The 17,223-nt window shown below is 39.2% G+C and overlaps 1 protein-coding gene across 1 annotated transcript; it reads left to right on the top strand.

Annotated features, from left to right (window-relative positions):
• The first annotated feature begins 1,924 nt into the window (after positions 1-1,924).
• On the top strand, positions 1,925-14,601 carry GPR1 (G protein-coupled receptor 1). The gene is made up of 2 exons (XM_009077762.1): positions 1,925-1,962; positions 13,533-14,601. The coding sequence occupies exon 2, from the start codon at positions 13,549-13,551 to the stop codon at positions 14,599-14,601; it is 1,053 nt and encodes a 350-aa protein (XP_009076010.1). The 5' UTR covers positions 1,925-1,962; positions 13,533-13,548.
• The last annotated feature ends 2,622 nt before the right edge of the window (positions 14,602-17,223 follow it).

Genomic DNA, 17,223 nt, shown 5'->3' with positions numbered 1-17,223 from the left:
AAGGTGAAGAAAATTGCTATGTGAGGTTTAACCCTTGGTTATGAAGTATGAGAAGCTGAGCTATCTTCACAAGTGTTCCCAAACCTACTTTAGCTTATGGTGAAGGAAAAAGCCCCTTAAGGACAATTCCCCACTACCCCAAAACTGCTAGAATTCATTGCACTCTCTAGAATGTTCCCTTCACCAAGAAGGTGAAGAGCATTTGGCAAATGTGTGACTCCTCTTTGCTTGCTGCAGTCTTTGTCTCTTACTGTGTGAGGGTTATCTACCCAGTAATTCCCTCTTTTGTCCTACTGAAGTAGTACTGAGAAAACCCTTGAATGAACTGGATTTGGCAAAGTACCTAGAGACACAGAGGCTTATGTGCCATTACAATCAAAAAAATCTCAGCAGATCTGCTTTGAAATGGTGACTAGACTTACCCTGTCCCAATATTTACAAAATAAGAGAACTACTGTTGAAAGAGCTTTTATCAGTAAAGTTTCCGCAGTTACCTAGAGAAAACAGGAAGTCTTTAAAATGCAAGAAATAAACAAGTGAAGTGCCAAATAAGGAGGCCCTTGACTCTTTACATGTGTTTTCCTTGGGCAACCTCTCAGTTTGACTCCTGTGTCACATATTCACAGGAATCATACCCCTCTGTCCTTTCCTCATGGTCCAGGGGCTCCATGCCTCACCGTAACATAATCTCCATCCTTCTTTCGTAGAATTAGAATTTTACCACTCATGTACAAGCTATCAGCTTTTGAGTTATATTGGCAGAATAGGAAGAGCTGTCATGGAGGAAAGACAAAGCAGGATAGTTTTGCTGGAAGGAGTTTCTGATTCCTGTTAAGAGAATCTCTGATCTGTGGACCATAATAGAGGTGTTTGAAAATTGACAGCCTTGCTAACCAGATACTGAAATCCCAGTTTTGCTTATCTCACTAAGCACTTCACTCTTTGGTGGGTTTTTTTTTTTTGTGGTGGTTGATTGGGGTTTTTTTCTTTCTGATTTTCACTGGAATCAATAGATTTGATACCTGGAAAATTTGGCATTGACTAGGTTCAACCAGTGTTGAACATTTTACATGTTTTGCATTAGTGACAGAGAAGTACTACTGTCAGATTGCTTCCAGTAGAAGATTTGATAAGGGTAGGCTGACAGTTGCTCAGTTGATTTTAAATGGTATGAGTGTGGTACCATCAGAGTCAGGTGAAGCTATGGTAGGTGGGTACTAGTGGAATAATATTCCCGTTTTACTGACTGGGAAATTGTGTGACATGGAGATCATGAAGCCTGGCCACAAAAACTCAGCAAGCTCTTTACAGAACAGGGAGTCAAGCCAAGTTTCCTAAAATCCAGTTCAAATTTCTGACCAACATTGCCCTGTCTGACAGAGAGTCACTAATTAGTGTTTTGAGAAGCTCACTTCTCTCTTACACACAAAAGGAGATTAATCTACAAAATGAATGTATCACTCCATACAGTTACAAAATGATGCTTTCAGTATGACTTTTTAAGCATCTTTCTGCTCATTCAACATTATTTTCTATAAACCAGAGTGCTTACAAAGAAATACTGTTCAAACTCTTCTCTGCATAACAAAAAGCAGCCCACAACTGTAAGGTCTCTTTCCATTCATCAGCCACCACATCTGTTGCTTGCTTGGACACTGACCAAAAATGATTCATTCACATGTCTAACATTTATTTTTGGTGAAATACTGGGATTATACAGAATGGCAATATTTCAAAAATGGTTCTAGAAAACCAAGGGAAGTTGGAAACAACTTCCTCAGCTGAAAACAAACACGGTGTTATATCATTCTGCAGCTTTATTAGAAGGAAGGCAGTAGCCAAGTGAAGCAGCTGGAATCACACTGAAGTCACTCTGAACTCTGCAGATCATTTCATTCTTCCTTCTGCTCCAGAGCTCACATCCCTGATTTACAGTGCTTTTATTTGAAAGAACTAAACAAGGTAGGTCAATCTCTCTTATATTTTAGATCTTTCTCTCCCTCTCTTCTAAGTAATGTGTCTCTACAGCTACAACAACACTTGCAGGCAAACCCTGTAAGGTGGTGTAGTATATGCTGGCTAAAAGAGCTTCTTGGAAGAAAGATTGTGATACTAATTTATTTCAAAGAGTATTTTGAATCACCCTGGCAGCCAGAAAATATGTGAAACTATGCATGAATTTAATTTTAATGACTTTTGAATATGTTTATACACACTTCAAGGAGTCTTTTATGCTGTCAGAGAACGGTAAGTAACCTTGACACAAATCTCTCTCTCTCCCCCCTGCCACTTCCCCTAGTGTGTTGGTTTTAATATTTCTATTTGCTTAGGGATAGCATGTATCCAATACCTATAGCAATTTCCAATACTATTAGAAATAGGTCCATCAGTTCTGATTAGAACAGAAACTGGAAATAATTTCATTTTATGTAGCAGATTTACAAAATAATTCTGAGGAATTACAGTCATGCAGAATTAAATAAAGTTTCTATGATCTCAGCTGTAAAGTGTCTGTGTTTTCTCTAACCATTGTGGAATAAATAGGATGTGGATATAGCTTTCATTGAGTGTATTTGAACATGTTTCCTAGAAGTGACAAGATCTGAAACCTTGTGTATTACTGCACAATGAGACAGGGCTAGATTCCACCACCTGTTCAGACTTAGTGATAACAGTGCCAGTGTCACCTGTTTTCTTTCTAAATGTGATCTTGCAAATCCAAGCAGTATCTCAAACTTGTTCTTGTAGACTTACAGAACATGTATACATTGTCTATGAATTAAAACACATTTGCTTTCTAGCTGAATAAAATTGTATTACTGAATAATTTTACATATTTATTAATTCATAGCTAAGGAGGAGTGTGTGTTAGGGTATGTCCGGGTAAAGGAATTTGTCAGACCAGGTTTGTAGAACCTGATTTCAGGATTAACTTGCTTATGACAGCTTACTTTCACCAGCATCATATTATTGTTCTGCCTCAGATGAACTAGGAAATCCAAATATGTTAATAGCCTGATTTGCTTTTGTTTAATGTCACTGCAGTTTCTGCCCAACTTTAAAACATTATCAGCCTTTTATGGTAGGCAGATAGGATAGAAGTTCTACCAAGTTTAGTTTAATCCTAGGGATTTTGTATGTGCCATGAGTGACATTAGATGCCACTTCTATTGCACTTAGAGTCTTTGTGAGTGTGGTATAGAGGAAGTTATTTGACTCTGGAGAATGAATGTTTATGGTTTGAATTCTCTAGTTGCCTCTGTGGAAAGGGATCATAAGTCAGGAAAGCTCTGTATGAGGATTCCTAGGCAGGATCTGACACAGATTTTTACTGTACCAATGGGGACAGAGGAAAAGGGTTGATGAAAGTAATGCAGTTTCTATGTACTATACATTATAAATTCTTTCTTGTAATTTTAAGAATCTCTGCTGACCACCTAATGAGCAACTTCTGAAATGCTCAGATTTGTGCTTGTTTCTGATAGGCTGATTCAAGAGGAAAATTTATATCTGTTTCCTAGAAAGTCAGTTGCCTTAAAGGATTTCCTTCTGTGTTTCTTCACAAACATTTGAAGTTTGTGGTCTGTTATTAGGTATTAACTTTGTATTAATAACTCTGATATTCCAAGCACTAACAGAAGCTAGGTTTGCAGGGGATTGCAATGGTTGAATGCTCTTGTTACTTGTTTATTTATTTATTTATTCTTACGGAATGTGCCAGCAGTTCAGCTGTCTCTCTTACTGTGGTGGCTGGTTGTCTGGCTAATTTGCACTCATTATTTCTGATAGTGGTTTAATTTGTGTTCATTTGGTCTAAAGCTAGCAGTTTCACAACACTGCAGGGCTCTGTTGCTGCTGGGTTTGCTGACTGGTAAGAACAGTTTCTCATGGCCTGTTACCAGAAGAAGGGGTTGCTATGACTGGGGTAGGCAGTGTCCAACAGACATTGGTTTTAGAAGGGCAGATGCTATCATGCAGAGATGAACTCTCAGGCACTTGATACTACTTTTACAGTGTGCTTGAGGCTTCTGAGACAAAAAGAAGAATTATGTGTACTTCCAGGGGAGCTGAGCTAATTCTGTGCTCTTTGTATCTCCAATATGTTCCAGGGGTTGTGGGCCTGAAGACAGGAACAAAAAGCCCTGAATTAGCCCATGGCTGTTTTTTTTTCCAGAGAAAATTTCTGTTGGCTTGTTGCAGCTGTCTTATGCCTGGCCCACCATTTTACTGCATTACAATTCTTTAGATGAGCTGCATGATTCAGTGCTTTTTCGTTAGTGGGCTCGAAGGGAGGGTAACAAAACCCAGTGCTACAAGTTAGGTTTGTTTGCAAGGGTTATCTGCAAAGACCAGCACTCTAGAAGTCTCCAGTTCTTGCCACGGACATTAGTGAGCAAAAGGTTTGCAGCATTCTCCTACTTCTCTTCCCCTGCCCAGGCTCTCTTTTCCCTTTTTGATACTTCTTGAAGGATGTATTTCAAGAATCACAAGGCACAAGTATGAAGAACCAGCATCTTTTCTCTCTCTCCACAAATATATTTGTCTCTTTATTCTTTTGGCAAAGTCTGAATTCTGCCTACAACTCTACATTTGAATCTACTGTTTGGCTTTGGGCAAGATACTTCTGTTTCTTTCTCTACTCTTCTTGTGTCTATTTATTCTGTTTAATTATAAACAAAGCAGGGATTGTCTGTGATTATGTGCTTATAGTGCCTAGACCCAGTGAGGCTTTGATCTCAAAGGCTGGGAGTTTGGGTGCTTTCCCAACATAAAATACTTGCTTCTTTCAGCAAGTGTGAGCCTGGCACAGCAGTTTTATTCCCTTCTGAAGTCTTGTAGATGAGAGAGAAAGTGGTGAGTAGTAAGTCCTGTACTATCAATGTAATATCACTTTCTACACTCACATTTCTTCTTTCTAGTGATCCTCTTTTAATGAGCTCAGGCCCACATTATTTTAATGAGGTGTTTTGGAAATGTTAAGAACCATTGCCCATTTAAGAAACCTGAGTAATGTTAACTGAAGGTGTTGGACTGTATCTGTGGGAGTCAAGTGAGAAGTGATTTGCAAAGGTACTATGGGAAACCTGTAAAACCAGTATTTCCAAGCTCCTAGTTTTAACACCTTAATCATAGGTGCCATTTATTCTTTTCAGTGCTAGGGAGTATTCCTAATGCCATATTAGGTAAACAGATAAATATCCAGTCCTCCTGAAGTTGTATTAACAATATGAATTTTTCAGTTTTGTGGAAAAACAGGCGCTGCTTATTTTAGACTTGATCTTAGGATAGACAGAAAGCTGAACATGAGCCAGCAGTGTGCTCAGGTGGCCAAGAAGGCCAATGGCATCCTGGCCTGGATCAGGAACAGTGTGGTCAGCAGGACCAGGGAGGTGATTCTGCCCCTGCACTCGGCACTGGTGAGGACACACCTTGAGTACTGTGTGCAGTTCTGGGCCCCTCAGTTCAGGAAGGATATTGAGGTGCTGGAGCAGGTCCAGAGAAGAGCAATGAGGCTGGTGAAGGGACTGGAGCACAAGTGCTATGAGGAGAGGCTGAGGGAGCTGGGGTTGTTTAGCCTGGAGAAGAGGAGGCTCAGGGGTGACCTTTTTACCCTCTACAACTCCCTGAAAGGAGGTTGTAGTCAGGTGGGGGTTGGTCTCTTCTCCCAGGCAACCAGCAGTAGGACAAGAGGGCACAGACTCAAGCTCTGCCAGGGGAGGTTAGGTTAGATATTAGGAAGAGATTTTTTATAGAGAGAGTGATCAGGCATTGGAATGGGCTGCCCAGGGAGGTGGGGGATTCACCATCCCTGGAGGGTTTCAAGATGAGACTGGATGTGGCACTTAGTGCCATGGTCTAGTAACAATGGTAGGGTTGGACTCGATGATCTTTGAGGTCTTTTCCAACCTGGTTGATTCTATGATTCTAAAATAGTTAGCTTTGTATGAGTAGGAATATTAGAATAACACTGATGCAGAAGTTGACACCCTTAATCTACTGTACACAGTGACTCTGGTATATTGAAGACATAACAAAATATATTATCAGTTTGTCAGCTGGATTGTTTTGGATACATACTAGCCGTATTTTGGAATTGGATGTTCTGATATACCCATGCAAGAGTATGTGTCAAGAGTAATATAACCACAGCAGTATTACAATCATGCTAGAAGAAACTGCTGATGTATATTAATGAGCTGTAGAATAAACCTAGAAGGACACTGGAAGAATGGAGATCAGTTTAGAGTACAGTACATACATAACCAAGAATACTGTTATGAGTGGCTGGGAAATTAATATGTGAAATAGAATAGGATATAAGAAGGTATATGAGAGGAGCAAGTTGTGGTGCTAATTTTCTCTGTGGTTAAGTCTTAACTCTTCTTGTTAAAAGGACTGTAAGTGTAGCAGATTGGAAGCATTTTTCATCAGTTATCAATAGATATTTTGTATCTTGCTGAAGAGGGTTATTTTATTTTTTCTGTGATGACCTGTTGTTACCCTGCAGTACCTTTGGAATGGCTGTTGTCTAACACATGTTTAGTTGGCCTTAATCAGTCTGCTGAAAAACAACAGCTGATAGCCTGAAAGAAATCTCTGCATTCACTCTTTATTCTCTACTCTCACTTTGCTACTTCTTGGTAGGAAGAAGTTGTGGTAAAGCATGTGTTTGCTGAAGGAGCACAGCCATTTAGAAAACATACTCAGAGCTGCATGATCATGTAAGGATCATATGAATGCTAGTCAAAATCTTCTTTAATCACAAATACATGAAACAGTTGTAAAGTAAAAATTCCAAGTAATTTTTTGCATTAAAACCTTTAAAAGCTGTAATTAGTTAGAAATACAAGCATTTGTTATCTCAGCAATGCAGCCACTGTGAAGCTGAGGCACTTAAATTTTCATTGGGTATCTCTGTTACTCTAGGCATGTAGTTATCATGATGGCTTATAGCCAAAGAAAATACTGCTGGTAGTTGTGGAGGACTAGAAAACACGTAAAGCTTCCCTGGAACAATACTTCATTGGAGTGCATATCTTACATGCTGAGGACACAGCCAGTGTGATATGTGGTGTACCTGATGGGTTCTGCCTTCTGAGAGGTGTGCTTATGGCTCTGAGGTGTGTCCTGGGACTGCAGACGCAGAGTAGTGTACATGGCAAGCAAACAGTGGAAATCTAGGTTCCTTTTCTGTGCAGAGAAAACAGATCAGAACCTCTAAAGACTGCCCAGGTAAGTGCTGTCTCCCTCCAACACAATGGGCGTGATGGCACAGGGGAGAGGCCTCCCTTCAGGAAGGGGAAGGTCTCCCAGAGGTGAAGCTGTGGTTTCCTCACTTCATCATGTGTGTGAAGGGACAGTGTTAAGTTTAAGAAAGGAGGACAGGACTGTGGTTGAACTACTAGGCAGGGACTCTAGGTTTAGCTCTTGGTTTGATCAGAAACTTCCTGTAGGTCAGTCTCAGCGTTCTTGTCTGTAAGTCAGACTGGTGATACTTCTCACTTGAACCTAGTTTCAGTCAGGTTTATGAATACTGAGGCAGTATGACTGGTTGTGTAAATACTTTGGCAGTGCTGACACATACAGTATAAAATGATATTTTAAATCTCAAGTGGTACTGTTTACCTAAATGTCTATTTTTACCTATTGGTAAGAAACATCAGACTTACTTATTTTCCCCCAAAATGGGGCTACTTTGTTTCACAAATATTGCCAGTCATTTTCTTGACTCTGGTGTACTATGTTTTTAGGTCATGTGATCAACTTGCAGTGCCTACAGCATCTCCTTACGTTCAAAAGGAATACTAAAAAAGGTATTTTTACTTTTAGCTATATCAAAGCAGGAACAAGTGCCAACTATGTGGTTATCAAGTGACCCCTCTTTCCCCAGAGCATATCCTAAGGACATCTGAATTTCTTTGTCTTCTTTGTTAATGGAAGATGTGGTACTTGGGATCAGCATGAAAATAAATCAGTTTTGATGATATGCAGTTGCTGGTTGCAGATAATGATCGTTTACCTGATTGTGGAAATGGTACACTGCTCGATTCCAGCAGTTGTCTGGATGATTTGTTATATTCAGGCCACAGCTACTGTAGATACTTTTCCTGTTTTGTAGTAGGCTTCTTTAGATATAAAGTTAGGGGTTCCATTTGTTGTTTAACATTTCTGTGGCAGCAAAAGTGCTGGCCTGAAGTCATAGCTTTACCAATATTAGCTGAGTCTGTACTGTAAGGGTTTGCTAATCCTGCTGTAACACTCACTGTGTGTGAAATGTTATCAGGTTATTATTATCTGCTCAAATGACTTCAATACCACAGATGAAGTGGTGTGTTATGACTAACAGAGTCATGTTTAGCCTTGCTCAAAGTTGGTTTTGGCCTAAGTTTTAGGAGATGTCTAGCCAGCAGGGCATTGCATATACATTTCTAACACTGATTAAATGAGAGACATAATGGAGAATGATGGTTATTTGCATTCTTGTCTTGTCTGCTAGAAGAAATACATCCATATTGTGGCTTGAATATCTTTTCAGTCGCGTATCTTAGGTATTGCAACCCATTTTAGTTGTTGAACTCAGGATGGCTTATGAAGTAATTAGGTTACCATATGTCTAAAGACCATAAAAAGGAAAGTCAAAAGACAGTTGTTTTGTGTGTCTGTGAAAGAGAAAACATACACACAAGCCTTGATTCTGCCTTTGTATTTACTGGCTTAAAATTCTTGTTGCTTAGTAGGTGTGTCTGCAGGGCCAACTTTAGGCTTAAATTTTAGCATAGCTATGATTTAATTTTGTAGTATAGGTGTGTGAGGCACTTCCTGCTAAAGGAATGTTTCTGTGTAAAGGGAAGTGGTTATCTTGACTTTGTTCTTTTGAGGGAGAAATATGAGTCTATGACAGTCTGTAATCTCATCAGTATTCCTTATGAGTTTTAGAATCTTCCTGAATGTTTTTGTAAAATGCTTGCCAGAAATTTGTATGTAACTCTAACACATTTGAAGCCTTATGAGTTTTGAACTTTACAGATAAACTACTGGGTGAATTTCCTGTTTGCATTTTGAAGGCAGAGAAATTCAAAATTTGTCACCTCAAGTGTTCCAAGAAAAATTTGTGAGGGCTCTGAAATTAGTTCAATACCCAGACAAACTTGCTGACACACGGTGTGACAAGCAGACTTTAGGTGACCTTTTGTGAAACTAGTTCTCCAACATTTGACTCTTGCAAATGGCAAAAATTGAAGTGAATCAATCAAATAAACTTTTCTTTAGCCATAAATAATACAGGTGCAATGTGATGTGCTCACGATTATTAATAAAGACATTTAAAGGAGGATTTGTGTAATAGATTCCCTCTATGAGTTTAACTGTTGAGACAGCCAACTCTGCAAACCATAGTTTTCCTAGTAAGTCAGGACTCACTACTGTGACCTCTCAAATTTTAACTGGCCAGAGGCTCTGGACACCTTTTATCACACTGAACTAATAGTTTGGGACTACCACTCAAATATTTGTGTTAACTTTTAACTAACATAGCCAATGAGTAAGCTCTTCCCATGGACCTTTCTGTAAAATTCAGTAGTAATGAGAACCAAATGTGAAGGAGTGGTTGTGTGGGTTGAGCCCAAACATGTGGCATAAACTACCAGTGTAATTAAGTTGGGTTCTAACTTGTGTCTTGCTCAGAGAACTCTGAATTCCCAGGAAGACTTTGCATCAAGTGGGTAGAAATTACAACTTTTTTGTTTGTTTTCTCTTATTTTAGACTGAAAACTGAATGTAATTTAGTTCCAAAGCCATTCCACTGACCTCAGGACTGAGGTGTGGAGAGGTCAAATGACTTCCCCTGGTCAAACAGGATGCATGTGGCATAGCCATGAATAGAGTCCAAAGTACTGGTCCCATGTCATAACTGTAAGGCCATTTTTAGTATGACAAAAGCTGTTCTGTTTTAGGCAGATCTAAGCATTTGTTGAAGTTGTCATTATGGCTTAACTATAATAGTGGCAGTGAAAATATACTCTAGGTACTGCAGTAAAAAGCTGTGAACATGTCAGCTGAGATACAATTCTGTAATTCCCTGGTGAAATTCAGAGAAAGACAGTTCATACAATACATGATGAAGTATCTTCCCAGCAGTTCTGTGGCTTTGGATTTTGGAAATATTTCCTAATGATCTGTATTTCTTGGTAATTCAGTTTTCTGTCCCAGGATCTAAAAGCACAAAGTGTCAGTCTGTAACAATCCTATGAAGTCATTTAGTAAGTAATTCCTATTTTACAGAAGGGGACAGGAAATGAAGCCTGGTCAGCAATTTTCATAATTAAGCAACTGAATCGAGGAGGTTCAGTTTTCAGAGCTGCTGGTGACCTCAGCAAACAGGAACAGATTTGTCAAACAACTGCTGAGCGTACACTTTACACAGGGTGTATACTAGTTAAAATAAAAGGACAGGAGGAAGTCTAAACTTGGTTATTAATATTAATATAACCAAGTTATCCATATGCAATAGAACACTGTTCTGTAACCTGTGGCAGCTCCCAAGTCTTAATGGCAGGTCCTCTAACCACACTTTCCTGTTTATTGAAAAATATTTTTCATGTACTGGCTCTCCACACCAGAATGAGCCACTGAACTGCACCAAACCTCCCTTACCCTTCCTAGCAGTTGCCTGAAAGCCAAGTGAAAACTGCTGTCTGAAAGTATTGTTTTCTCTACTAAGCCTCTGTTTGCTGATGGGTTCAATGAGAATTTTTCCAGCTTGGAAATTAGGCCATTTGTCAAAGATCATACAGGAAATCAGTGACAGAATAAGGAATACGGTTAGATTTCTTCACTTTCAAGACCTAGACTTGAACTGCAAGACAGTTCTGACTCTGAAAATTTATTAATAAATAAAAGCCAAACCCGTGCATTTGAGATAGTGTGTTTCAAGATCACAGAGAAACATCCCAGCTGAATGATGGTTAATGGAAAAAATCTGAGTCCTTCTTGATGTAAACCATTTTAGCTCCACTGACAATCACCTACTGCATAATGCCATGAGTCGTGTTGTAAAAGTGCTTCATATATCTGAATGTCAGAGGTAAAATTTTCTGGACTTTGCAAATGTAATTGTCAGCCTTTGCTGAGCCCTCACCATAGAGTCTAGTTTCAGCATCTGAAGCTGTCATAAGCAATGTTCCTCCTGCTTTCTTACCCTCACTGCCAAAGACTAGGAGTTAGACATAAGGAAAAAATAAAAGCTTGGAAAAATAATTGCATTCTAAAGGTCTGCTCTTTCAATGGAGTTTTAAACTACAGGGGGCTTAGTAAATATCTGGCATTGATTTAGTTATGTTTTCTTTCTCCTGCTATACATAATCTTTGAAATGCTAAATATAAAATTAACATTGTTGAGCAATAGGCAAATGTTTGTTATTGTCATTATGGGTTTTTTAGCACCATTAAGGAAAGAGAAGGCTTGTATGGAAATGTTTGAATCCAAGCATTATTATGTTGTGCTTGCTCTTAAGACACTTAAAAGCAAAATTGGTTAATGACTGGAACACATAGTGTTAATCAGCAAGAGTTGGAAATTGTTTTTGTCTAATTGCATAAGTGTGATTTGAAGGTATAGTTCTGTATATAGGCAAAACCATTTAAAAATCCTGCTATTAACCTGACTGTCCTCTGAAACTGTCCAAATGTAATGTTGTTCCAGATGTTAGTGGCACTGCTCTGTGTTTATACTATTTCTCAGCAGCTGTTAAGCTATTTGAAAAAATTACTCAGATGGGTGGTAGTGGTATTTGATGCAGAATCCACCCTCAAGAGGCACATAATTACATAAATAGAGCCCAATAAGTATAATTTTATCAGGACAGCAAACCAAATAACATTCCTTCACCCTGATGTAAATTACAAGGGGCAAGTGTTATCATAGCTTCTTGACAGAACAGGCTGTATTGACTCCTATTGAAAAAATTTAATCACGAGATATAAAATTACACAATCTTTTTTTTTCTTGCTTGTCTGTCCATCTACAAATGAGAAATCTAATCCTTCCAATGTGTGCGCACATGCGTAGCTTCTCTTGTGCGAGTGAGTAATCCTTTCAAACTGACCCAACCACTTTTTTGGAGGAAAGGTATGTACATGAATACAAGCTTGGAGATGTGGTTCTGCAGGCCATGTGCTCTGGAGACCCCTCTCTGCCGTTGTCCTTAGCATGCTGTAATCAGTGGAATGACAGGAATGCAGGGCAGAGTTCCAAACGCGTGGGCTGAGTTTCAGTTTCGAACGGAGCACTCACAAGTGTGGGTAAACTCATTCATTGTACAGCTGATAGACTGCTTGTATCCTACAGGTTTTCAGTGCAGCTGAGTCCAGGCAGACAACATAGCTTTAAATGATAACAAAATTTAGCTGAATTGTTTTGACCATTGCAGATGCTTTTGTCAGACTAGCTGCCTGTGGTGTGCTGCAGTTTTGCCTGTACTCAAATGAACACATAACTTGACTGCTCTTTTTTTCCTTCAAACTTTCTTTGCTGACTCTTTTCCTTTTATTTCTTTCTTTCTGCATTTTTCTTTTGGTTTATATTCCACTCCCCCGTCCTTCTCTTCCTCCCACAGAAGGAAATACCTATGTGAAAAATCATGTTCTAAGTTCCAGAAGCTTTTGCAGCAGATGAAAATGGAGAAAATTGTCTTAAAATAAATAGTAAAAATTACACTCTCATATTTTCATCTATAACTCGTACAGTGTGTCTTATTTTCATGGGAAGCTTTATTTTGTATAATCTATTACCTGTTTCTTAGCTCACTAGTAGAAGAAAATCACAATTTTATGTATTATCCCTGAAATGTTTCCTTCTCTACATCCTTTGCTTTGTTAAGGATATCTAATCCATTGAATGTACCTGAAAATCAGCATGCCTTGATACAAAGACAGATACATGACAGAGAGGTATAAACCCATGAACTTTTTATTTTCTGGAGAAAACACCCTGTCATTTTGTTAACTATAATTTGGTGTTTGTGTGTGGTGGGAGTAATTTTATAAAAAATGGCTTTGTAGCATTTTAAGTGAACTTTTTTCCCTGCATAGATATCTGATGTAGCTCTGATTTCAGACAGATAACATGCATATAGTTTGCTCAAATTGGAACAGAGCAGTAAGTAAAGTATTAAACCTGACTAGGGGAGCATAGAAAAATCATACTTCAGTAAAACTTTGTCTCTGTTTTCCCAGAAATTTATCAGTGATACTGTGCTCAGTGTTCTCTGTTAAACAGAAGGAAAACACAAGAAAAATAGTTCCTGAAGATTTCAAGTGTTGTTTTGATTTGAACATTTTTTGAAATGTCTGTGACCACAATTCTTCATGAGTCTGTGCTAGCAACTGACAGACAAAAAGTGATAGATATGCAAAACTAAGTCAATGTTTTGGTTTTTTTTTTATGAGCAGGAACCTAAAAGAATTTCAGTTTACTATTTGCAGAGCAGTAAAACATTTCTCCTTTGACTATTTAATTTCTTTTTCTTCCCCAGAAAGCAACTGTGCAACATGACATTTGAAGATTTTGAGAACTACTCTTACTTCTACGACCTGTCTGAGGAAGATGAATCACCCCAGTCCTCCCTCAGCATTGCCCATATGATTTCCCTTTTCTTTTACAGTGTGGCATTTCTGCTGGGAGTGCCAGGTAATGCCATTGTCATCTGGTTTATGGGCTTTAAGTGGGATAAATCTGTTTCTACACTCTGGTTCCTCAATCTGGCCATCGCAGATTTCATTTTTGTTCTCTTCCTGCCCCTCTACATTACATATGTGGCAATGGGCTTCCACTGGCCTTTTGGGAAGTGGCTCTGCAAAATGAACTCATTCATCGCACTACTCAATATGTTTGCCAGTGTTTTCTTTCTGACATTCATCAGCCTTGACCGCTACATCCGCCTCGTCCACCCAGCCTTTTCCTACAAGTACCGGACTGTAAAGAACACCCTTGTTCTCAGTGGGATCATTTGGATGTCAGCTGCAATTATTGGTGGCCCCGCCTTATACTTTAGAGACACAGCTACAATTCTCAACAATGTCACCATTTGCTACAACAACTTCCACGTGCATGACAGAGAACTTATTTTGCTGACACATCACATTCTCATTTGGGTGAGGCTCGCGTTTGGTTACCTTTTCCCTTTAGTGACCATGGTCATTTGCTACTCATTGCTGATTGTCAAAGTGAAGAGGAGGACTGTACTGACTTCTAGCAGGCTTTTCTGGACCATCATTGCTGTAGTTGTAGCTTTTTTTGTTTGCTGGACACCATATCACATATTCAGCATTGTGGAGCTGTCTGCTCACCATGATGAAAACTTGCATGACTTACTACAGGATGGCATTCCCCTCTCCACTGGCCTTGGTTTCATCAACAGTTGCCTCAATCCGATCCTCTATGTCCTGATTAGCAAAAAGTTTCAGGTCCAGGTCAAGACAACAGTCTCTGAGGTGCTCAAACTGGCACTGTGGGAGGTGAGCCGCTCGGGGACTGTCAGTGAGCAGCTGTGGAGCTCGGACAACAGCCAAGCACCTGTGCACTATTGTGAAACTGCCCAGTGACTGCTCTTGTCACCATCCCTCTCCAAGAGAGCTGACAGGAGAGTTGGAGGTGTTCTTGACTTCACATCTGCCAGTCAGATGTGCATCTTTGCATATAGAGCTTTCTGTAAACAGCTGGCTTAATTGCACTCGCTGCTTTAACTGAAAGGTTTTCAAGGGACACATCATTTGGGTGTAGTGTCCTTGCAATGCACATACAGCCTGAACTGAAAGCTGTCAGCATAAGTGGAATTACTCTAACTGGGTTTTTGATCAGGAGTGTTGTAATTCTGTTGCTTTGCTGTGGTTCCATACCTCACTGATATCAAAAGAGCACATAATAAAACTATGCTTCCTTGCCATCACTGACCACTCTTGATTGAGGTATTCTCATCCAAGAGGTCGTGGCCAATGGGTCGTGAGTCTCCTGATTGTCTAGTCCTGCCTCAAGTAGGAATCACCTGGCTACATCCCAGCTAAGTGAAACTATCAGTGCCTCCACTCTGCAGCTGGAGAAGAATCCCAAGACAGAGAACACTGAATTGCTGTCTTCTCTTGTCAAAAAAAAGAAAAATATAGAAATGAAATCTGCTTTCTCCCAATGCTCTTTATCTTATACTCAAAACTAAGAGACCCTGTGTTTTCTGGTCACTTATTCTTGTGCTTTTAGCACCAGCTGGGTGCAAAGTACTGAGCAGGTGTTTCATACAGGTATTGGGCTCATTTAAACGTGCAAGGAATTAGTGAAAGTATTTCTTACAGAAGCTGAGATTAGAGGTTATGTGCTACATTTTTTTTTCTGCTTAAACTTTCAGGCTTATGGAGGTTTACAACTATAAATGGGTTGCTCATTATTACTCTGTCAAACAAAGGTAAAGAAATACAACATTTTGTTTGCCTTAATGTCAGTCTTCAAAAAAATGGGTGGAGTGAATTCAACAATATTCTGTTACAAGTCTGTAGCCAAACTTGGACTTCTTTGCCAAAGGAGAGGCAAGACAGTTTGTTCAGGAAATGGAGTCCACTCCCCTAAGAAAGATGAAGTAGTCCCAGTTATGCTGTATTTTGTTCCAACTTGTTGCTTGCTGCAGAATCACACTTGCACCAATGCAAATATATATATAGATATGCTATATGGAGTGAACCAATTTCTGATGCAATACCACTTAAAAAGTTGAATGTGAGACAAAACTCCACTAAAAACACATCTATAATAGTAAAAGCAGGAGGTGAGCTGCTTTGGGTAAATCTGAATATTTTTTTCCTTTTTATTGCCTAGGTATATAGAATAAACTGCCTTTCAGATAATCTACATAGTTTCTATGGCCTGCCAACACACAAAAGTAGAATTTATGGTGTAACTGAGGCCTTATATGTAAATAGATTTGCTTTTGTATAAAATATATGTATGTATGCATGAGGACTTCCAGTACTGGTAGCTGTACAAATAGTGACTGTGGCCTGTATGTATTTCTGGGGCCTTGGTTTCAGAGTCTGGGAGTCAGGCAGGATCAGTGGAATTTCACTGTATTTCACTTTGGGCTGGAAGGCTGGTAAGCAGTACTTTCTCTGAGTCATTTGCTGCCTGGTACATAGCTACTCATCATATTTTGGCACTGTGCTGCTAAATATGTGTAAATGAAAGATTTTGCAGTTTTTCTTCTGATGTTCTCTGACATCTTTCTAAGAATGATGTACTCTCCTGACTGTAGTCCAAGTAATAAAATTTTCTTGTTTCCAAAGAGCGTGTTCATTTGCTTTTCCTAGCAGCAATATGCAGTGACTGTCCTTTCTTATAACAGCTCCTTCCTAAAGATTTTTGGAAGATAAGCCATCCCTGACCCTTTCTACTACAGGAAGTAAGGTTAATGTCAGCTTTCTTCTTGCATGTCAGCTAAGTGCACTCACATATTCCTGTATACAGTACAGACTGATTTTCAAGTGGGGGAGCATAAACAATCAGAAAGCTTGTCCTGAAGCAGACAAAAGATAGAGAGTACAATTGAGTAAGGCAATCAGCCTTCATCTATGGAATTAAGTGGATTTACAGTTTTGCAATGTGACTACTACCATTCACACCCAGATCAGTTACAGATTTATCTCCAAATCATTGCAAGAGTAATAGAAGATAGCTAAACAAAACAGATAATGCTTTAAGTTCCTGTTTCCAAAGAGTCTCCTGAAGGTTTTTATGTAGATTAGTTTGCAACCAGTACTTTTGTTAAAATTGTTTTCCCAGTATTCCCATCCATCAAATGTATAAGTTAAGGAATTTTCTACTTTCTGTTGCAGGGTGCACTCTGAGATACTTGCCTCATTTACTCTAGGAGCCACAATGACACAGTAATACACCAGCACACACTCAACAGCACACAAAACCCCTAATGTAGATATATGTGGGTTGTGTGGAATTGTCTTGCCCACATGCCTATTTCCTCACTGGGAAGACTGTGCTCTCTAGATTTGGGGTTTTGTTTTAGTTTTGCTATTGTCATCAAAGAAATCCCAACAACTGATGAGTGCATGCTTAGCATAAATGTAATACACACACAAACATCCAGTCTGATAGGTAACATGGATGGCTCATAGGGCTGTATTTTAGCAAAGTTATCATCTACAAATCAAACCATTTTATGCACTTAT

Source organism: Acanthisitta chloris, unplaced genomic scaffold, assembly GCF_000695815.1.
Source record: "Acanthisitta chloris isolate BGI_N310 unplaced genomic scaffold, ASM69581v1 scaffold45686, whole genome shotgun sequence".
Taxonomy (NCBI): Eukaryota; Metazoa; Chordata; class Aves; order Passeriformes; family Acanthisittidae; genus Acanthisitta; species Acanthisitta chloris.
This window is presented reverse-complemented; position numbering and strand designations above follow the sequence as displayed.